This window comes from Suricata suricatta, chromosome 2, assembly GCF_006229205.1.
Source record: "Suricata suricatta isolate VVHF042 chromosome 2, meerkat_22Aug2017_6uvM2_HiC, whole genome shotgun sequence".
Taxonomy (NCBI): Eukaryota; Metazoa; Chordata; class Mammalia; order Carnivora; family Herpestidae; genus Suricata; species Suricata suricatta.
Window position 1 is genome coordinate 133,462,120 of NC_043701.1, and position 22,633 is coordinate 133,484,752.

Here is a 22,633-nt window from a genome sequence, read left to right on the forward strand (position 1 = left end):
CCTGGACAAGGCTCCTGAGAGGGTGGCGCTAACGCTCAAGGCACACCTGGGCACCCCAGGCCCCAGCGCCATTCCCAGCTTTGGCACAGGGTGTCTCATGAGCCCACAGAGCTACCTGGCTCTTCTCTGTCCTGCTTCACAGCACTGCCCACCACCCCCAATATAAGACCTTGGCCCTTGCTGGCCTGTTCTGGCCCATCATGCATCTATGTGACCCTGGACCTTCCTCTTTTGCAGAAAGGAATTAAGGTCCCTACTAGGGTATAGGGTAGCGCACAGGGTAAGGTGAGGTACTCATAGAATTTGGGGTACAAAGGAAAAAATGCACATAAAGCAACTTATAGGAGAGCCTCCTGTCATAGGCAAGAAAACACAACTCGTGTTGCCACCAAAACAAGACAGGGCAAAGAGACGATGCTGCTGCTTAATTCTGTGGGTATGCCTTATTCTCCCCACTTCACAGATGAACCAGCTGAGGCTCAGAAGTGAGAGTTGAGCTAGTTGCCCAAGGTCACACAGCTAGAAAGTGACAGAGCCTCTTCCCCAATCTGAACCTCACTCTCCTGCATCCCATCATTGGTCACCACACAGTGACTCCCCTGACCTATAGCAGAGAGAGGAACCTCTGCAAGGGGCAAACTGGCAGGGAGGTGCCCGACGGGGGCAGAGGACCAAGCAAGAGCTGTGAAGGAGGCATCCTCGGGCCTCACATGCAGGAAAGGAGTCTGGAGGCCGAGCCAGGCCTAACTCTTTTTGGGGACCAGGTCGTCTGCGAGGGACGGGCCAGTGTCTAGAACCTGCAGGTGACGACCAAGGGAAGCCATATTCAGGAGTCAGGTGCAGACCCATGCAAGCCCAGGGCAGGGGTCCACCTCCATCTGCATCCTCCAGGAGGGAAATGCCCTGCACGTGCAGCTGTTGCTAATGTAACCCCACCTGGGGCCCTCCCACGGTTGTGAGCATTCTGGGCCCCGCTGTCCTGAGAGGGCCCCGCACCTACTAAGCTCTCAGTGACTAGTTGGGAAAACAGCACTGGGCCACTTCATGGAGTCAGGTGACCACTGGGACTGGATGTGGGCCTGCTGGCTGTGGGAGCTGCAAAGAGACTAGGAGCAGGGTACTAGGAGGCAAGGCTTGCAAGGATCGGGAGGTGGGGAGTGGCAGCCCCTTCTGGCAGCGGCTGATAAGGAGGGCGGGACCTGGACGACTTGCTGCCCTCCATGGGGGGGGAGGGCGGGTGGTGGCATGCCTTCAGTCACCGGGAGCAAAGCAGGGCTGGCTGCATGGGGTGGGGACGGCAGGGAGCAAGGAGTGATCTCCTGTCCTTCCGCCTTCCACTAAACAAATAAAGCAGAGCTGTCGCAGCCCCGCAGGCAGCCGCTGGCGCCCCAGCCCGGTGCGGTATGGGGAGAGCTCAGCTCCGGCTCTGGGACCCGAGGCTGCCGGCTATCAGCCTTCTCATCGCCTCTCCCAGCTGGAAGAGAACTTAATCCACCGGCCTCCTCTCCACACGCACTAGGACTCCTTTTGATGTTCCTTTTTATCTCCCTTCCCAACAAAATTGCCCCTCGATAGCTCCAAGAGGGCCTCCTGCCGCTCCCCTCCCTGCTCTCTCCCTCCCAGCCCCAGCAAACAGCCCTCCATCGGGCCTGGCAGTGAGCGAGGGGTGGGCGTGCACCCACCAGTCTGGACTCTCTGACCTTGGCAGAGGAGCCTTCCCCTGGGACTCCTCCTCCGGGGCCAGCTCTTGTGTTGGGACCAACTTCTGCAGTAGGAGGGGGCTCTCCAGAGCTGGGTGTTTGAGGGCTCACACTGCCAAAAACAGAAGGGACCCAGCTTCCGATCCTTCTCTGGCAGCTCAGAGGTCTGAATAAGTCGCCTGCCCCGGCCTCGCTTGGACGCTGACGTCCGTGAAGAGTCTGGTTAGGTTGCCTGAAGCACACCGTTGGGGCTTTATACACAGAAGCTGTCCGGAAGGCCGCAGCTTAATAGGGGCTGTGCACTGCTTCCGTGAACTGGGTGAATGTGACATGTGTCCCATCCCAAGGGGCTGACAGTCACAAGCCAAGAGTCACAACAGGACATGGCCTTCTGGGCAGGCTCTGAATGGGGCAGGCTGAGTATTTGATGGCACTTAGCTGGGAGGTCGGCCTGGGCTCTGAGGACAGCCTTACATGGGGTCCTGACCACCGCGGCCACAGCCCTGCCCGGCCAGGGACACAGGCTGAGTCCACACTGATCTCAGGCACCTCGTCAGTGCTGGTCCTCTGTCCTGCACCACCGTGGCCATTCCAGCCCCCGCCCACACACCCCGTGAGGGATGTACTGGGCTTTGTCTCTCCAGCTGCCCATTCAGCACAGCTCGCTGGTCTGTCATCTTCCCTGTTCTCAGAATCTCTCTCCCGCCTTGCCTTGCTCCGTCCCTGTGGTTCTCAAACACTGGGGGCATCAGCACACCCAGAGGGGGCCGGCTGCACTGCTGGGCCCTGCCCTTGGACTTTCCTGTGGGTAGATCAAGCGAGGCCCAAAACGTGCGTTTCTGACAAGGTTTTAGGTAATGCTGAGCCGCCTGTCCCTGTACCACACTCGCACAACCACTGCTCTGCCCTGGAGGCCCCCACTTTTCGACTCACACTCGAACGAATAAAGTGGAGAGCACTGCAAGGTCCTGACGTCTGGTCTCCCCCAGCCCACCCACAGCTGATTTGCTTGGTCTTGGGCGTGGGGATATTTTAAAGATCCCCAGGTGATCTTGAGGGAAGGTCTGACGGAGCACTCCCTCTCCGCCTCTCCCCTGTTCGCCCCTGTGGATCCCAAGGAGAGCCACCCAGCCCTGGCCTGCCCCTGCTGCTGTCTCCTCAACTTTGGCTGTGCAGCGTGCTTCCCGGGGCCCCACCCCGAAGATTCTTAGTGGCCGTGGGCATCTGGGGACCTGGTGTTTAGAGCTCTCCTGGCAGTTCAGAGGTGTGGCCAAGTGGGGAAGGCTGCCCCAGCGTGTCCTGCACTCACTGCCAAGTTCACCTTCCTCGTTTTAACCAGGATTCATCCGCTTCAGAGCTTAGAGGGGCTCCCCGTTGCTCATGAAGGCAGTGCCGGAGCCCTCCAGACGCTGCCTGCCTGCCGTGGGACTGTCCCTCAGCCTCCTGCTCTCCCAGCAATCTCCGCAACTTCCCCACAGGCACCCTTTGTAAATCAGCTCATCGAAAATCCTTCGCTCCCGTGCCACGCCTTTGCTTAGGCCAGTGGTTTTCAAAGGGCGGTCCCAGACCTGCGGTGGCCTGGCAGGCGGCCCCTGAAACCCTTAGAAGAGGACCTTCACGGGCCCCAAACTACCCAACCAGGTAGTCCTGGGGGTGGACAGCAGTCTGTAGCTTAACAAGGCCTCCAGCTGATTCTTACCCTTCCTCTTCTAGCACATTTGCATCTTCCCTTCGTTCCTAAAGCCAGTTCGAAACTGCCCTTCTCAGGGCGGCCTTCCCTGCTTGGCCTCCTTTGCTGGCAGCTGCTGAGGTTCTAGTCTGGGGTGCTCGGCCTTACCATCTCTGTTCGCTCTGGGAACTCAGGCTGCACTGGAGCTGCTAGTGGGGGACGCCTTGACCCCACTTTCTCAGCTTGGAGGGTACCCCTACCTGGGAGCTGGCCCTGGGCTTTTATCCTCACTGTGCGCCCAACAACGTGTGCAACCCTGGGGGGCTCACTGAACCTCTCTGAATTCCCGCTTCCTCTGGAGGGCTGTCCAAGCTCTGGTGTTCCTTTGGCTCTGCCCTGTGGCCCATGGGGAGACGATGCACTAGGAACGGGTGAGGAGAAAGTGCTGGGACCCAGTGGTTTCTTGAGCACCTGCTGTGTCCCTGTCTGATGGGGGTTTCCGCTGCCCAAGGCACAGTCCATGGCCTCCAGGGCTCCCACCATTCCACAGTCACTATAGTGACTAAACAGCGTCCGGCAAAGAGTATGTGTTCGTAAATGTATGCTGTGTTGTTAATATCGGTACTTATATATACATATATGGTTCTGGAACGGTCTCCAAGACACAAAATCCCACCCAGAGCAATGTGAGTAGTGTGCTGCTGTTTGCCCCAGAGAGGGGGGCCTAGATCCAGAAGTGCTCCTCGGAGTCACATGGGCTTGCCGTGGACAAGAGTCGTGGACAAGAGCCCGTGGACTGGGTGTGACGGTTACCTCAGGAAAAGGCTCTCCAGTAGCTGGGCCACTGGGACAGAGAGACCGAAGTGTGCCCTTCACACTGTTTTTTATAAAGTTTATTTATTTTGGGGAGGGGAGAGGGACATCCCAAGCAGTCCAGAGCCCAGAGCAGGGCTCGAACGCACGGATCATGAGATCATGACCTGGGGCCAAAACCAAGAGTCAGACGCTTAATGGACTGAGCCCCCCAGGTGCCCCTACACGTTCAAACTACATGAAAATTGTCCATGTCAGCATTTATCATGTCTTAATATTTTCTGTGTTAGGAAAATTAAAACCTGACAGTGCTTGGGGTCGTTTTCAGGAGGGGTTTGGTCCAGGCTCCTGGGAGCAGGACACAGTGACACGGCCCTTCCCCCACCAGTGCTCCTTCCCCCCACCTCCCTCTGGGGGAGGACCAGCTGAGCGCAGGAGCTCCGCTCTCCCCTCACTGTTCGCACCCTAGGCCCTCTCTGCCTCAGCTTCCCTCTCCCTCTTCTGGGTGTGGGGCTGCACAAACCTCCCCACCCCCCCTGCACTCCCAGAGGCTATGGCCCATCAGATACGAAGGGGGCTATTCCTCTGGAGCGAGGTATGCTCCTGGGGTCCACTCGGCCCCTCACCCTGACCTCGAATCTCACCATCTTTTCTCTCTGGTTCCTTCCTCCTCTCCATACTTTCCGGCTCCTTCTCTGTCTCCATACCTTTTGACTGACCGACTCCCACTGACAGAACTTGGTAAGTGAGCCTGGGAAGGGCAGGGGCTGGGGGAGGATGGTGGGCATCATGGGGACGGGGCTTCAAAGGGGGTGTGGATCCACCTGCCCATGTGTAGCTCAGCCTGCCCCCACCTTCTTGGGCCCCCAGGTCCTACAGTGGAGGGAGAGGTGCTGGTGTCACCTCCTCGGAGCTGTCACACTCTGCCGCTTTTGGCTATTAGTGCCCCTTCGGGCATTTAATTGATCCCCTCCACCTGACGGATGGATTCCACGCCAGGGAGGACTGAAGAGTCCACAGCCTGATGGGGCCAAAGGAGCGTTGCCTGTATAGTGGGCCGGAGTCACTTTGTGGGGGTTGGGGGGTGGTTCTAGACGCCCTGCTGCCTGTCTGCACCCCAAGATTGTCAATGCTGTTTTGCCAATTTATAATTGCAAACAGAAAAAAAACAATCCAAAGGCTGATGGGTACATATTACATGCTTTCACTCCACAAATGTATTTGTGGGACAGGTCAGGGCTGTAAGGATCTCGTGAACTGTCAGGCTTCACTGAGGGCATTCTTTCCAGCCTGGCTGGGTCCATCCCCCTCTGACCACAGAAAGACTTTGGGTGGCCTGTCACCACCACCCCCCGCCCCCATGGCAGGAACAGGTTCTGGAAGGGATCCCTGCACAACCAGTCAGAAAGGCCTGCTTCCTTTCCTGTACAGACCTGTACACTCAGGGGTGGGCTGGGCACCAGCCCAGGGGTGGGTAACGCAGCGTCAGCGGTGGGGACATTTCCTCCTGGCACTGACAGCCCAGGTCCAGAACCTACTGAGCATCTGAAAGGAGGGTCGGGAGACGCTCTCCACTGGTTGGTTACAAAGCATGAGCCATCTGCCTAGGTTGAAGGAGGCTTATTGGGGAGTAATTTCTCCTCATGGAGGTTGAATCCATTTCTGAGCAGGTCAGACTCTGGGGAGTCAGTAAGTCACATCGCCCACCTTCTCCACTGGCTCTTTTGATCTGAGGTCTTGGGTAGCATGGAGACCTCACCCCCTTGTGTCAGAACGAGCCAAGCGGTATCTGAGGGCTCTGTGAGCATGATCAGAAACACCTGACTTAGAGTGACGGACACCCCCTCCCCCAGCTGAAACTAAGAACTTCGGCTGCTGGGCCACAGCAGAGCTTGTGAAGGTCATGGGTGCTCTGAGTTACCTGGGATCCAGTGTCCTCCAGGCCAGCAGGAAGCCAGCAGTCTCCCTGATTGACACATTCCAGAGGAAGGAAGCGGAAGAAGTTGGGTCCTGCTGTCCCTCATGTCTCCTGCCCAAGCCTATCGGGGACACTTCCTTGCTTCTCTCCCCTACATTCCCTTCAGACCCTCTTTCATCTGTCCTTCTCTGGGTCCTGCAACTGCGGATCGTCCCCGTTGGGGTCACTGGGACTCAGGAAGGGAGCAGGAGGTGGGGAATGAAACAAACCAAACCATCTGGAGGGGATACTTTAGGTATCCGAAGGGATAACAAAGGCAAAAAAAGAGCTGGTGGAGACTTCCAGAGGCCCCAGACAAGGGACAGGGGTCAGGGTCAGAGAGGTGGGCCAGGGTCACCCCGAGGAGGCCAGACCACTTTTGGGTGGGGGGCAGGCAAGGCCCACCATGGGCATCTCATCCACCTCCAACAAAGCCCCTCTGCTCCTGACCTCAGCCTCCGGAGCCCTCTCTGACTGCTTTTTCTCCATTTTGCCCCAGGGCCTGAACAGCATGTTCGAGGTGTATCTGGTGGGGAACAACTCCCAGCACTTCATCATCTCCCCCACCTCTGTCCAAGGGAAAGCGGACATTCGCATCCGGGTGGCTGTCCCCCTGGACTACGAGACTGTGGACCGCTATGACTTTGACGTAAGCCCCCCCCCCAACTTTTTCTTTGCCAGGTAGAAGCTATCAGGGGAGGGGATACTGTCCCCTTGGACCTCCCTTCCCACATCTCCCCATTTGGCCCTGTGGATCTGACTCTGAGAAGCCCGCTGAGCCCCCCTCCCCCATTTTCAAGGAGTGCAAGGAACTGTCTGGGAATGGAGCAGAATTTTACAAGGCATGGGCACAGCCTCGGAAGCCAATGAGGAGCCTCCCTGCCCCAGCCCCTGCCAGCCCAGCCCCCAGCAGAATCAGTAACCCCCCTGATCCTCTGAACACTGCTGGGAGGCACTCACAGCAGCACACACCTGGGTTGGGCAGGGACTCAGATGGGAATTCAGGGTCAAAGACCCCCGGGGGACTTTGGGGGAAGAAGGCTCCAGGAGCATGTGAGAGCTTACCCAGGCCCCTGCTCTGCACACCCAGCTCTTTGCCAATGAGAGTGTGCCTGACCACGTGGGCTATGCCAAGGTGAAGATCAGCCTCATCAATGAGAATGACAATCGGCCCATCTTCAGCCAGCCACTGTACAACGTCAGCTTGTACGAGAACGTCACCGTGGGGACCTCTGTGCTGACAGTCCTGGTGAGTCTTGCTCTGGGGAAGACCATGGGGAGGCAGCCAGAGGGATCTGCCCAAGAAACCTGGGCAGTCAGGGAAGGGGTGCTCCCCCGAGCCCCAGAGGCTGTGGTGTTTGCGTATTAATGCATCTGGACTCTATGATGGGGCTTTCATGGTCACGGCAGCACTTTGGAAAGAGTGCCAACCTGGGGGAGGATGAGATTGAACCAAGGGCTCTGGTTTTCTGCCTTGTCCCTGAGAGGCACTGAGCCTGCATAGGCCAGGAGCCCTGGAAGTGCCCTCTAATGGAGACCAGGGCCAGCCAACTCTGAGGAGGGCTACCCTCGCTCTTTGAACTCAGCCACCAGGGAAGACCGGGCTCCTTGAGGGTACCTGGCCATCCCCAGTTGCCCTTGGCTGAGACTTTGGCAAGAGGCCTCTCCCAGTGTCCATATGTATCAGTCGGTATTCTTGATGGCAAGGGACACAAATCCTTAAGTGGTTCAAGTAAAAAAGGATCAGCTCGTGTAATTCAAAGCGTAAGTGATTTCAGGTATGGCTGTATCCAGATGTTCATATAGCAGGAATCAGCCTTTAGCACCAAGGTGCTGCTTTTTTATTTCCATGGGCAGAGAGGAATACCAGCACCTCCAGGCTTGCTTCTTACCAATTTATCACCCGTGGTGGGAAAGCAATCTTCTCCTTGGGTAGTTCCAGCAAAAGTCCCAGAGCTGATTCTCGTTGCTGGGCCATCCTGGAACTAATCATCATGATTCCGATACCAGAGACGGGTCACATGCCTCCTAGTGCAGCCAGGGGTTGGGGCTGCTGCATCCAAATTATATCGGCTGAAAATGGGACAGGGGATATGCCAGTGGGGCTTCTGTTATCAGAACAAGGAGGGTTGGTGGCTGAGCAGATCAAAATGGCAGCTGTATGGGTACGCAAGCTCAGCTCTTACCCATAGTAGGTGCTCAATAAATGTGTTGCAGTTCGGCTCACTGGTGCCCTTCCCTGCCCACTCCAAGGGTCTCAGGGGCCTCACTTCCGTTCCTTGCTCCAGCCTTACTCCGAGCCAAGGCCTTGCCTGCTGATCACAGGCCCCTACTCCGAAGTGTGTTTACTCTACCAACAGATGGTATGAAACTGTATTGAGCCCCCAGGCCCTTCCCATCTGACAGTTATTAATATTTCAAACAGATGTTTAGCTTGGCGGGCCATCACACATAAACAGTAAGTCTGCCAGGGCTGCCTTCCTCCCTGCCTGCTTCCCCAGCCCGTGGCCCCGCTGGCTGTCACCAAGGTGCTCCTTGCAATCAGTCACCTGGTGCCTGAGGCCCCAAGGGTCCTCTTGCAGCCAGACAACAAGTGCCAGAGGCTTTGACCTTCTGGACCCAAAGAGAGCCTTCAGCCCCCCTCCCCAGCCATCTTCAGATATCAGGGTGAAGGACCCCCAAGCAGCCTGTGGTTTAGGGCCCTACCCCAACAGGCCTGGGACCACATAGCAGATAATTCAGGTGTCAGGCTTAGGGGGTGTCCAGGAACTCCTTCCTGGCATTCTTGCTGGGGTCTCAGTATGTACTTCCAAGTCCCCACAGCCCTGGAGAAGGGTGCTGCACCTAGGGAGCAGGGCTGGGGCGTGAAGGGGCAGAGGGCACACCTCTTGGCTGGTGGCTGGCTAGTTGCTGGTGTCAAGGGCAGTGTGTTAGGCCCAGTCTCCTCCGGGGCTGCCACCAGAGAGGAGGTCCTCACCCTGGGTTTTCTCAAGCACCAGAGCAGCTTCTGGGCCTGCATGGACCCCGGCCCAATGCCCACAAACCCCATCTCTAGTTGCTTTCCGAACATTCCACGGATGCATTCAGCCTCCTTTGAGTGTCTCTGCCCAGGGCTGGCTCGTCTGAACAGCCTCCAGTGCCTGAGTCTGAGCCTTGCCCACCTCCTTCTCACCACCCCCGCCCAGGGTTGTGGAGTTGTGCCCAAACGAATGGGCTCTTTCACCCAGTGATAAACTCTAGTCCCGCGGCGGTGTGTCTGCAGGAGCTCTGACCACACGTGAACGACGTGGGCCCTGCTTTCCTTGCCTTTGCTGTGTGTTAGTCTATCTGCATCACCTCTGACAGCCTTCATTTCCTCATCTACAGAATGAGCGTGAGGCCTCCCAAGGCTGCCTTCAGAAGTGTGATTGTTAGGTGTGAAAGGGTCCCCTGGGCAACCCCGACCCAGCATCCTCTCCCGGTCTCCCCCAGGTTGCTTCCACAGCTCCTAGCAGGTAGTGAGTTTTGTGACCACCCCCACCCCCATCCCCACACCGCCACCCACCCAGGCCTGACCTAGCCTCCCTGACGCTGCCATTTCCTGGGGTCAGTCTGATCTTTCCACCTCCTTGGCTGCAGGAGGAGCTGAAGTTATAGTCGCCTGCTCAGGGACTGTGAAATTCCTTCTCCATGACCTTTTCTGAGATGTTATTAAAATGTTTCATGGGCAGTTGTGTCAGAAAAAAATTATGAAGAAAAGGAAAATGTTTTAATTTGCATTGAGGAGGGCTGGGGCAGAGCCTGCTGTGAGGGGTCTCCCCACCCCTACGCCTGCCCTGGCACTGGCCAGCTTGGCTTCCAAGGCTTATCACCTGCCCTGGGGCAGCGGAGAGGCAGCAATTTGACCTTGGGGAGGGGTAGTTGGAAGGGGAGGGTCTGTCCCCTCCAGCCTGGTTTCTGGCCCCTTGTGCCTCCCCGCTCCCTGGACCTCCCCCAGCCTAGATTTTGAGGCCCTTCTAGTCCCCAGTTACAGCAAAGTGAGTTTTCACTGGTGGAGGGGAAAGTGTGGGCACCCAGAGTGCAAAGGCTTGACCTTGAGCACCGACTCTGCTCCTGGCCGACTCCTTGGATGCCTAGGGCTGCCTCTCTTCTTGTACCTTATCTGTAAAATGAGTAAGATGGACTAAGATCTGTCCACGTCCCTTCCAGACCTAGTGCCTGGGGCCGTCATGCCCAGAGGAAGGGGGGTAGCAGAGCTGACCTCCGAGGGGGTTAGCGTTCTGTTAGCGTTGCTACTGCAGTAACATTTCAGCGGCCGTCACTGTTGAGCCCTAGCTGGAAACATGCACTTTACATGCTCCATATCTGACCCAAGTACACGCCACCGCCATTCTCGTTTTACAGGTGGGAAACCGAAGCTTAGGTTAGGTAACTTCTAACTTGCTCAAGGCCCCAGGTGCTAGTAAGTGATGGAGCTGAAGTTCACAAAAAGATGGCCTGGCCTCATGCCATAGGCCCTTAACCAAGGGGCTGCCCATCCAGAAGGTGCTGTTTTGAACCTCGGAGCCTGCCCTTTCAGCAATGTTCAGAGTAGAGGATGAGGAGGGGAGCCAGGGAGTGTCCTCTGCAGGACCCAGGAGGACAGACCACAGGGTTGCTCCAGGCATTGTGACTGTGAGTGATCCCTGAGCCCTTCTAGAGCCTCCAGCACCATCGGGTGAATGTCAGGCTCCATAGGACCCAAGCTGCTCAAGGGTCAGAGCCCCATGAGCTGCTTTCACTGATGGGAAGACTAGTCAGGGAGACCGGAGCGCTTAGCCCAGGGAGGTGGGAACCCCAGGGCAGCCCGGAGCGGTCTTGATTAGGAAAAGCTTCCTGGAAAGAGGGAGGGTGTCCATGGCAGCCAGAACCAGTCCTCCGAAGGGCGGCCACGCAGAGGATGCAGGGGCACATGTACCCACATATGTTGGGGGGTGCATGTGAGGTACACTTGGGGGGCACCACACAGTCATGCTTTTGTATCCATACACGCACATGCAGCTACATGTGCTCAGGGGTGTGTGTATAACACACAGGTCTGTGTTCATCAGCATGTGTATCATGTTGGTGGCTTCCCATCCTCTATCTGGTGCAGCTTGTTCAGTCTTGTGTCCCCAAGCCACTCTGATTCCCACCTTCCAATCCCATCTCCTGACCTGACAGCGAGAGTCGGGTGGAAAGGCTGTGGGCTGTCTTTCTGGGATTCTGCTGGGCTTGGGGCAGCCCTCAGCCTGACCAGTTGGTACCTGGCACCTAGCAGGGTGTCCTGGACAGTAGGAACCATTCGTTCATTCAACAGGTGTTTTTTGAATACCATCTGTGCCAGGCACGTGTTCCTGAGGACAGTAATGATGAGAGTCTTGCCCTCATGAAGTTTATAGTCTCCTGGGAAAGCCTAATGTTCATACTCAGAAATGAATCTTTAATTATTAGTTGCTATGAGGGAGAGATAAGGGAACTGTGAAAATCTATACCAAGACACCTGGCCTTGACTGAAGTCAGGAAAGCTTCCCTAAGGAAGTGGTAACTGAGAAGGCATTAATAGGTGAGGGAAGGGAGAGAAGCCCATTGGACAAAGAGGGAGTAGTATGTGCAAAAATCCTGTGGCTGAAATCTAGTGAAGGGAATGTGCTCTGTAGGGAGGTGGACTTCTATTCTTAGGACATGGACAGGGCTCAGCTCTTTTTCTTTTCCCTGAATTGTCATCCACCCCAAATATAACCATGGGCTGCTGTTCTGATAATGGAGACGTCCTGTATCAAAGCCTCCTCATTCTCTTACCTATTCATCTTCCGGGTGGCCGGTGGCAGGCATTTAGGAGACAGCTGACAGAGGTGGTACCTGGTATGTGCAAGGAGCCAGTCTGACCTCCCACAATAGGGCGCTTGTGTCCCCAGATTTATCAGTTCATGTCCCACCCTCCAGGGCCTTCTGTCCCTGTTCCAGGGAGATCGAGCATAGCAGGAATGGGCAGAAGATGGCAGTCCGACAAGACAGCATTCTTTTCTGGGCATCGAAATCAAAGCAGGAAGGAGAAAAGCATAAGAGCCCTGACAGGGTGGGTGCGGGGTCCCAGGAGCAGCTCATAGTTCGCTCAGCCCAGGGCAGAGTGCTGCCCCTCAGCTCCAAGGTGGCCGAGCAGGACCCGATAGCATGGCTCCTCTCTCTTCCCTCCCCATCTTCCCAGCTGGTCCCTGGGAGACTGATAGTGTCTTGGGCAGGGTCAAGAGTCCTGGTCTCCTGCGGACTGCCACCCGGTGGGAAAGCAGCACCTGCCCAGCACACTTGCTGGGTTGCTGGGAGACCCCAGCGTGGTGACGTGGGTGTAAGTAATCATCTAGAGTGGTTTTTATTATCCGTGGCCTTACATGACCCGGCTCTGGCTGGCCTGCTCCCCTTCAGCCTACGTGCAAGCCCTGCTCTGCAGAGATGGGCCCTTGACGGGCAGCAGTCGTTTCCTCCGTGTGCTGAGAGGTCCCGTCGAGGCAGGGGGGGCTGTTGTGAGAACAAAACGGGACAGTCTGAGAGGGTGCTCAGCACCAAGCCTGGCCAGCAGCGTGTGCTCAGAGGAAGGCAAAGGGCTGATGTGATGGGTGCACTGGCTTCCTGGGTGGGTGGCCTGGGCATGTGCTCAGGGACCTGGACTCAAAAGGCCCCACGCTTGGCCTGATGTACTGCTGTCAGTGTCTTGAGAATCTTAATTTTTGAACAAGGGGCCCCATGCGTTCCCACTGCACAGGCCCTGCGAATTAGGCAGCTTGTCTTGGCTGTAGGAGCTTCATGTATGTTCTCTGCTGTTTCCCTGCGTTCCCACACTCCACATACGCTCGGTTACTGCTTGCTTTCTGCCACGCTCTAGACAGGGACCTTTAGCCCACATTCCTCTTATGTAAGATACCACCCAAACGTGGCTACGTAATACAACAGCCCTTTTCTTCCCCTCACGGGTGGATTGGGTAGGTCAGGAGTATGGAAGGGGTTCAGCAGGGGCGCCCTTCTTTGCTCCTCCAGGTGTGGGGGTGACTCCAGCAGCTGGAGGCTTGTCCCTCCCGTGCCTGGTATCTAGGCTGGGCCCACCGAAGGTCTGAGTCGATCTGAGTCGATCTGAGTCGTGAGCACCCACACGTGGCCTCCCCCCAGAGTACACATGTCTCACACACAGGGGGTCTGAGCAGGAGCACCTTAGAGGGGGGTCTCTGGGGACAGAGTGTCCCAAGAGAACCAGGTGGGGGCTGTGTGGCCATTTCTGACCTCGCCTTGAATTTACACATTCATGCTGAATTAGTGAGTTATCAAAGCAAGTTCATATTCAAGGGGAGGGGGTGTAGATCCCCCATTCTCAATGGAAGGAATGTCAAAGCATTCACACAAACACAGAGATCTTGGAGCCACTTAGAGCTCACTCCAAGCCAGTACCCCTTTCCTGAGATGTCCTCTGTGAACATGATGCCATGAGGCAGGAAGTGCCCTTTCTCCCAGAAACTGTGCAAAAGCCAGCCGAAGGGGACATCCTTCAAATCCCATGTTCAGCCTGCTAAGAGCTCTTCGAAAATAGCGGAAGGGAGGGCGGAGGGGAAGGAAAAGAGGGTAATCCCTGGCTGCCCCCAGGAACCCCCTAGCTAGTAAAGTTCCAGCACCCTAAGCTTGGGTTGGCATTCAAGGCCTCCACGCCCCAGCCCTGAGCTGTATCCAGCCCTCCGCCCCGCTCCACCCGTCACACTCCTCTCCTGCTGACCAGATTGTCCCACTCCCCTTACATCACCCACACAGTCTCCCACTTCCCCCCATCTAACTCTTCCTCCCTCCTGAGATCATCAAAAGCCTGCTTAACCCAAGAGCCAGCCCAGTTGCTAGCTTCCCCACAAGGAGTCCGCCCCCTGATAACTGGCAGTCCCCCTTCTCCCCAGCGCCCCTGTGTACCCTGTACCTTGTCTTCCCTGGCTGTGCTCACCGCTCAGCGACTTCGTGGCCAATGTCCTTTCCTCCCCACTGTGCTAGAAACGTCGCTAGGGCAAGATGGGTCTGAGGAGGCAGACCCCAGCTCAGGAACAAAGGCAAGGGGGCTGGGAGGTGCAATGGCCTCCAGATTCCAGGATTGGCTGGGCCTCCCAGTCCTAATCAAGGCCTGTGATCGCAAGGTCAAGGCTGACGTGCACCCAGCCCCTCAGCCTGGCTCTTTGGACAGGTGGGCAGGAGCTGAGACCCTACTCCCTTGGCCGCCACTGGGTAGAGCTGGATGCACGCTCTGAGCCCCGGTGTCTCTGCTGCAGGAAGCCTTATCCGCTGTCCCCTCCCAGAGCAGGACTCCATATTCTCCAAGGCAGAAGGGGTCCCCGGAGACAAGTACCATACTCCATTTGGTGGCTGTTTATTGAGGACCTAAAGTGACGGCAGTAAATAAGACAGACAGACATCCCTGTACCTTCCAGGGGCCAGAGACAGATGGTGAGCAAGCTCAGGGTGCATCAGATGGGCATAAGGGTCCTGGGGTGAATTCCAGCGGGGCGGGTGGGGAGCAACTGGGGAGCAACAGGTGGCAGTGTCACTACATTCTCTCCAGGGGTCAGAGAAGATGGACCTCTCCTTGAAGGGGACGGTGGATAGAGGCCTGAAGGAAATGAGGGAGGAGCCCGGGAAAGAGCTGCCGCATGCTGAGGAGGCTGCAGGTGAAGGACTTTGAGGCCAGAGCCTGGGGTGTAGGTGGAGGAGAGGTGTTCAGGAGGTAACTGGCAAGGACAGGGAGATCTGGCAGGTTGGCCTTGGGCTTGTAATTTCCTTTCCCTGGGTTTCAGTTTCCTCCTCTGTAAAACGGGGAGGATCATTCCCATCTCATTAGTGCTGTGAGTGATGCAGGGAAAGGCGGTAGTCTGGGGTTTTTGACAGTGGGGCCAACACCTGCCACATGCCATGTGTCTAGGGCTCTCTGTACCGTTCTGGGACAGTGTCCTCTCCCTGCTTCTGACAGCATCGGTTCAACTTGATTCTATCCTTGTATAAAGCTGCCCACAGAAATTGCCAACACAAATTGTTAGTAAGTCAGAGATAACATGAGCTGATGCAATGACTAGCATCTGGATACTTGAGCAAAACCAGACAGAGACAGGCAGGTCAAGGCAGGAAAGGGGCAAAGCTGGACTCGCGGACAGGCCTGGGCCACCTCACCCACCTTCCCCTTCCTGAGAGGGGCCTCCTGGCCCCCCTACCTGGTGCTCTCCCTCCCCGCCCCTCCTGACACCCTTCACTGCAGGCATCTTAATTGATCTCATTGTTCTCAGGTCCCTTGAGACCGGAGACTCCAGCTGTGCTTAAACAGAACAAAATCTCTTCCAATTTCCCCACCGTTTAAAAGAAAATTGAATATCCGCAGCCTGGGGTGGGGAAGAGGGAAGTGGAAGACACACATACACACGCACATACACACACAGTCACCCCAGCCCTCCCAGGGTGGACTGGAAGGCCTTCGTAGACACACCCTACCCCATTTGGGGTGTGTCCAGGCTGTACCTCTGGACCCCCCTAATCTACTCCCTGGTGCACCTCCAGTCGGAGGGGCCGGGTGCTGAGCCTGCCAGGTGCCGGAGGAAGTGTGGCGGGTGGCCGGTGATTGACGGGTCAAGTTCATCTCTGTCAGGCCTTGGTGCTCCTGGGCTGTGTGTATCTCTCTAATCTAAATATCAATCCGTAAAACCGAAATGGGATGGGATGAGAGGTAGGACAGGCTCTAAGGAGAGACGGAGAACACAGCTGGCTGCTGTCTGCCCACCACCATCCCGGGCTTCTGGAAGGAGCTCTGGCATGGCCTGCATGAGGATGGAGAGCTGCCCACCCCCACCTCTGCCCCTGAGGTGATGGCCCTGGACCTTGTGTAAGGTCTGGCCATTTTCGGTCATTTCATGCAGCTACTTGATTTTTGGCAAACTGCTGGAAAGTCCCATTGCCTCTCAAGCTCTAGACCCTCCCCTCTCCGGTATCTCCAGAATCTTCCGTCCTTGACCAGAGCAGCTCTGTCGCTGATCTTTGCCCCTTTACCAAACAACAGGAAGGACAGGCCTTGCGAGCGTAGCAGATGATAACCCCTTTGCGGCCTGTGAGTCCCCAGCAGCGGACGCCTGGAGAGGTCAGTAACCTGGCCAGGGTCAGCCAGCTGGTGCGTGTCCAAGAGCCAGGATTCAAACCTGGGTCCGTCTGACTCCAAAACTCCCGGACCCCCCTCCTGCTTGCTGGTCACCATCAAATGCCATTCCGCACTGGGCCTCTTGTCAGAATTGGCCAGCTCACAAGTCCAGGGAGATGGGCAGAGCGCGGGCCTCGGATACAAGAGCTGCTCAGTCACCGGCTGACCTTGGGCAGGTCCCTGGTTTCCAGGACCTTGGTGTCCTTATCTGTAAAATCAAGGGGTTGTGCTGGACACTCTCTGAGGCCCCCCGTGCTAACAGTGTGTGACTCCCTGGCCCCGGAGAGCCCCCCCACCCACCCAGCCTGCACCAAGAGCCTGTGGCCACCTGCACTCTGCCTGTCAGAGGCTCCCCTTCAGTAGGGTAGCTGCTGATTGTTCCTGCTCAGGCAGTTGCTCAAAGGACACCAGAGCAGAGAAAATGGGCCCCCTGAGCAAGGGGTCAATAGGAAGTCATAAGAGTGGCCAAGGCAGAATGAGTTCATAAATGCAGTCAACCAAATGCCTGCACAAAATCCACCTGGGCCCTGTGCCGGGAAGGTCATGGGTGCTGGGATGGGACAACGGGCAGGATGGGCTCGGAGCAGCCCCCAGCGCCTCGGCCTCACAGTTTGTCCAGGGAGCAATGGGGAGGCAGGCGGAGGGAGGAGGGGGCCCACAGAGCTTCAGGAAGAGGTTGAGCTGGGTCTGTGTTTTTGGGGTGACTTCGTCATGCTGCACAGTCCCTGTGGGAGGCAATGGCAGCTGTGGTTCCTGCCAGCTTCTTTCTGGAGTGGCTCAAAGTCCCTGTACCCATTGGTTTTGTGTTTTCCAAACTTTTCTTTTTTACTGTAATCCATAATAAAAACTACATGTAACTTCATGACCCAGAACACACACTCACACACACGCATCCATACCTAGAATACAAACAATACTTCCTTACCACATGTAATAATAGATTCTAGCATTTTATCTTTCTTTTCAATTTAAATGTATTTTTTAATTTACATCCAAGTTAGTTAGCATATGAAGCACCAATGATTTCAGGAGTAGATTCCTTACCCCTTACCCATTTGGCCCATCCCCCCTCCTACAACCCATCCAGTAACCCTCTGTTTGTTCTCCATATTTAAGAGTCTCTTGTGTTTTTTCTTCTTCCCTGTTTTTATATTATTTTTGCTTCCCTTCCCTTATGTTCATGTATTTTGTATCTTCAATTCCTCCATATGAGTGAAGTCATATTTTTGTCTCTCTTCATTTCACTTCGCATAATACCTTTGAGTCCCATCCTTGTAGTTGCAAATGGCAAGATTTCGTTCTTTTTGGTTGCTGAGTAGTATTCCATTGTATATATACACCACATCTTCTTTATCCATTCATCCATCGATGGACATTTGGACTCTTTTCATACTTTGGTTATTGTCAATAGTGCTGCTATAAACATTGGGGTGCATGTGCCCCTTCAAAACAGCACACCTGTGTCCCTTGGATAAATACCTAGTAGTACATTTGCTGGTTCGTAGGGTAGTTCTATTTTTAATTTTTTGACGAAACTCCATATGGTTTTCCCAAGTGGCTGCACCAGTTCGCATTCCCACCAGCAGTGCAAAAGGGTTCCTCTTTCTCCACATCCTCGCCAACATCTGTTGTTGCCTGAGTTGTTAGTGTTAGCCATTCTGACAGGTGTGAGGTGGTATCTCATTGTGGTTTTGATTTGTGTTTCCCTGATGCTGAGTGATATTGAGCATGTTTTCATGTGTCGGTTGGCCATCTGGATGTCTTCTTTGGAGAAGTGTCTATTCATGTCTTTGGCCCATTTCTTCACTGGATTATTTGTTTTTTGGGTGTTGAGTTTGATAAGTTCTTTATAAATATTGGATACTAACCCTTTCTCTGATATGTCATTTGCAAGTATCTTCTCCCATTCCAATAGTTGCCTTTTAGTTTTGCTGATTGTCTCCTTCACTGTGCAGAAGCTTTCTATTTGGATGAGGTTCTAAGAGTTTATTTTTGCTTTTGTTTCCCTTGCCTCTGGGGACACGTTGAGTAAGAAATTGCTCTCATTGAGGTCAAAGAGATTTTTGCCTGCTTTCTCCTCTAGGATTGTGATGGCTTTCTTTCTTATGTTTAGGTCTCATCTATTTTGAGTTTATTTTTGTGTATGGTGTAAGAAAGTGGTCCAGGTTCATTTTCCTGCATGTCACTGTCCAGTTTTCCCAGCACCATTTGCTGCAGAGACTGTCTTTATTCCATTGAATATTCTTTCTTGCTTTGTCAAAGATTAGTTGGCCATAAATTTGTAGGTCCATTTCTGGGTTTTCTATTCTGTTCCATTGATCTGAGTATCTGTTCTTGTGTCAGTACCTTACTGTCTTGATGATCACACCTTTGTAATACAGTTGGAAGTCCAGAATTGTGCCATCTTCAGCTTTGGTTTTCTTTTTCAGGATTGCTTTGCCTATTTGGTGCCTTTTTGGGTTCTGTACAAATTTTAGGATTGCTTGTTCTATCTCTGTGTTATTTTGATAAGGATTGCTCTAGCATTTTATTCTACTAGATTTTGGGTTTTTTATGAGAACTTTTAAGATCTACTCTCTTAAGCAACTTTCAAATATACCATGCAGCTTTATCAACTGTAATCGCCATTTACACTTACACCCTCATGAACCATTTATTTTATAACTGAAAGTTCGTATGTTTTGACCCCCTTTATCCCATTTTGCTCTCTTCCCACCCACCCCCCACCCCCGCCTCTGGCAGCCACATCAATTTCTCCTCTTCTATGAGCTGGGTGTTTGCTTTTTAAGGGGCCACCTGTAAGTGAGATTATATAGAATTTGTCTTTGTCTGGTTTATTTCATTTAGTGTAATGCCCCCAAGGTCCATCCATGTTGTCACAAATGGCACGGTTTATTTCCTTTATTATGACCAAACAATATTCCGTTGTAAATCTACACTACGTTTTCTTTATTTGTTTGTTAATCGATGGATGTTTGGGCTGCTTCTCTCTGTTGGTCATTATGAATAATGCTGCAGGAACATGGAGGTGCAAGTGTCTTTTCTAGTTAGTGTCTCCATTTATTTTTGAGATAAATACACTGAAGTGAGGTTGCTGGATCACATGGAATTTCCTTTAAAAAAATTTTTTTAATGTTTATTTTTGAGAGAGAGAGGGAAACACAGAGTGGGAGCAGGGGACGGGCCAAGAGAGATGGAGGCACAGAATCCGAAGCAGGCTCCAGGCTCTAAGCATCAGCACGGAGCCCAATGTGGGGCTTGAACTCACAAGCTGTGAGATTGTGAGCTGAAGTTCGACACTCAACTGAATGGGCCACCCAGATGCCCCTATGGTATTTCTATTTTTAATGTTGGGGGAGAGAACCTCCATACTGTTTTCCGTAGTGGCCACACCACTTTACATTCTCACCAACAGTGCGCAGGGTTTCCCTTTCTCTGCATCCTCACCAACGCTTGATGTTTCTTGTCTTTATGATGATAGCCATTCTGACAGGTGTGAGGCGATCTCTCATTGTGGTTTTCTTTTTTGTTTGTTTTTGTTTTGTTTTAATATAGCTCATTGTCAATTTGGTTTCCTGTAACACCCAGTGCTCATCCCAACAAGTGCCTTCCTCCATGCCCATCACCCTTTTCCCCTCTCTTCCACCTCCCATCTACTCTCAGTGTGTTCTCAGTATTTAAGAGTCTCTTATGGTTTGCTTCCCTCCCTCTCTGTAACTATTTTCCCCCTTCCCCTCCCCCATAGTCTTGTTATGTTTCTCCTGATCCATATATCTCATTGTGGTTTTAATTTGCATTTCCCTGGTGATCCGTGATGTTGAATACCTTTTTATGTTGGCTGTCTGTTGTCTTTGGGGAAATGTTTATGCAGAACCTCCGTGCATTTTTTTGTTCAGGTCTTTTTCTGCCATTGAATTGTAGGAGTTCTTTATATATTTTGGATATTTATCCCTGATCAGATATTTTCTCCCATTCAGTATGTTGTCTTTTCATTTTGTTGATGGCTTCCTTTGCTCTGCAGAAGCTTTTTCTTTTTTCTTTCAAAGTTTAAGTTTTTTAACGTATGTTTGTTTTTGGGAGTGAGAGAGAGAGGCAGAGCACAAGCAGGGGAGGGGCAGGCCTCAGAATCCGAAGCAGGCTCCAGGCTCTGAGCCATCAGCACAGAACTCCATGCAGGGCTCGAACCCATGAACCATGAGATCATGACCTGAGCCAAAGTTGGCACCACCCAGGTGCCCCACTTTGCAGAAGCTTTCTAATTTGATGTTGTCCCATTTATTTATTTTAGCTTTTGTTGCCTGTGCTTTTACAGTCCGATTCAAAAATCATCACCAGGCCTGATGTTAGAGAACCTACTGCCTGTGTTTTCTTCTTGGACTTTTACGGGTTCAGGTCTTACATTCAAGTCTTTCATCAATTTTTCGTTAATTTTTGTGTATGGTGTGAGACATTGGGTTTACTTTCATTCTTTTGCATGTGGCTGTCCAGTTTTTCCAATATGATTTATTGAAGAGATGGGCTTTTCTCCATTGAGTGTTCTTGGCTGTCCTGTCAAACATTAGTTGACCGTGTATGTGTGGGTTTATTTCTGGGCTCTCTATTCTGTGCCATTGATCTCTGTGGCTACTGCTGCTTTCATGCTGATATCGTACTGTTTGGATTCCCACAGCTTTATCATACAGTTTGAAATCAGGGCACCCGATGCCTCCAGCTTTGTTCTTTTTTGTCAAGATTGCTTGGGCTCTTTGGGGTCTTTTGTGATTCCATACAAGTCTTCGGATTGTTTATTCTATTCCAATGGAGGAAAACTGCCATTGGAATTTTGATAGGGATTACCTTGAATTTATAGGTTGCTTTGGGTAGTATGGGCATTTGAACAATATTCATTCTTCCAGTGTATAAGCATGGAATATCTTTCTATCTGTGTCATCTTCAATTTCTTTAATAATGTCTTGGGGTTTTCACCTTAGTATATTCAATTTTATTCTACTAGATTTCTTTTTTTTTTTTTTTTGATGTTTATTTTTGAGAGAGAGACAGAGTATGAGCAATGGAGGGGCAGAGAGGGAGGGAGACACAGAATCCAAAGCAGGCTCCAGTCTCCGAGCTATCAGCACAGCGCTTGACACAGGGCTCGAACCCACAAATCGTGAAATCATGACCCCAGCTGAAGGTGGGCACTCAACTGACTAAGCCACCCAGGCGCCCCTACTAGATTTCATTTTTTTAAATGCTAGTCCTGACCCTCTGAACTGATTTCATGACCAACTAAAGTCCAGTAGGCTGCACGGAACATCTCTAGAAGCAGCCGCTTCTAGTTTCCTATGCAACAGTGAGGATGATGGTGGTGATATTATCCTCATGCTCCTCAAGTGCTCGCTCTGGGTGGCAGAGCAGTGAAGACCCCGGGCTCCAGACTTACACCACCCAAGCTGATCCTGACGCAGCTATCTGGGCTATATGGCTAGGTTACTTGTAACAGCAGTGATCCAGTATAGTTACCAGTCCCAGAAACCCCCCCGAAATCATTTCTTAAACAAGATTGAAGTGTATTTCTCTCCCATGTGAAAGCAGTTTAAAGGTGAGCAGCCTCAGTGGGCTCCACCCCATTTCCAGCCCCCTTCATGGTCCAAGGTGGCTGCTACAACTCCAGCCATCACATCCATGTTGTAAGCGGCAGAATGGAGGAAACCAAGAAGGGTACTCTCCCTCCCTTTTAAGACTTCCTAGAAATGTCTTGCAGACTTCTGCGTGCATCTCATTAGCCCGAACCTAGTTCCATGGTCCTGCTTATCTACAAAGGAAGCTGACAAACAGTATTTAGGCAGATAGTGTTGTACCACCTAAAGGTACATTTTTGTTCGTTTGAAAAAGAGAGCATGGATGTTTAGTCTGCCAGATAACCTTTGTGTGCCTCAGTTTCCTCTTCTAGAAAATGGTGATGAGGTTCATTCCTTTATGGATTTGTTGTGGGGCTTCAAAGAGATACTACACGTAAAGAACTTAGCACAGTGCCTGACACAGAGTAGGTGCTAAGTGATAGGTACTAATATGAAGTGCTTGGCACCAAGCTCAGCACCTATGTGTGTTATGTCATTGAGGCCAGTGAGGTAGAAATGAACCTCCCCATTTTATAAACAAGAGCATTGAGATTCAGAGAAGTTAGGTGTTTGCCTGAGGTCACACCTGTGGAAGAGGCAGAGCTGAGGCATGAACTCTTATTTCTAGAATGCCCAAGTCCTTTCCCTTCATCTTGAGGTAGCAGTCTCCTCATGGTGACCGAATCCCTCCCTGAGAGCCCG

The 22,633-nt window shown here is 53.0% G+C and overlaps 1 protein-coding gene across 3 annotated transcripts in view; it reads left to right on the forward strand.

Annotated features, from left to right (window-relative positions):
* The window catches only part of CDH23 (cadherin related 23), a 413,185-nt gene that overhangs the window by 245,671 nt on the left and 144,881 nt on the right, over positions 1-22,633 (forward strand). For all 3 annotated transcript variants that reach the window (XM_029931861.1, XM_029931856.1, XM_029931860.1), the window contains exons 12-14: positions 4,918-4,923; positions 6,639-6,788; positions 7,230-7,388. In XM_029931861.1, the coding sequence (XP_029787721.1) occupies positions 4,918-4,923; positions 6,639-6,788; positions 7,230-7,388 (315 nt within the window). The remainder of the gene's footprint in view (positions 1-4,917; positions 4,924-6,638; positions 6,789-7,229; positions 7,389-22,633) is intronic.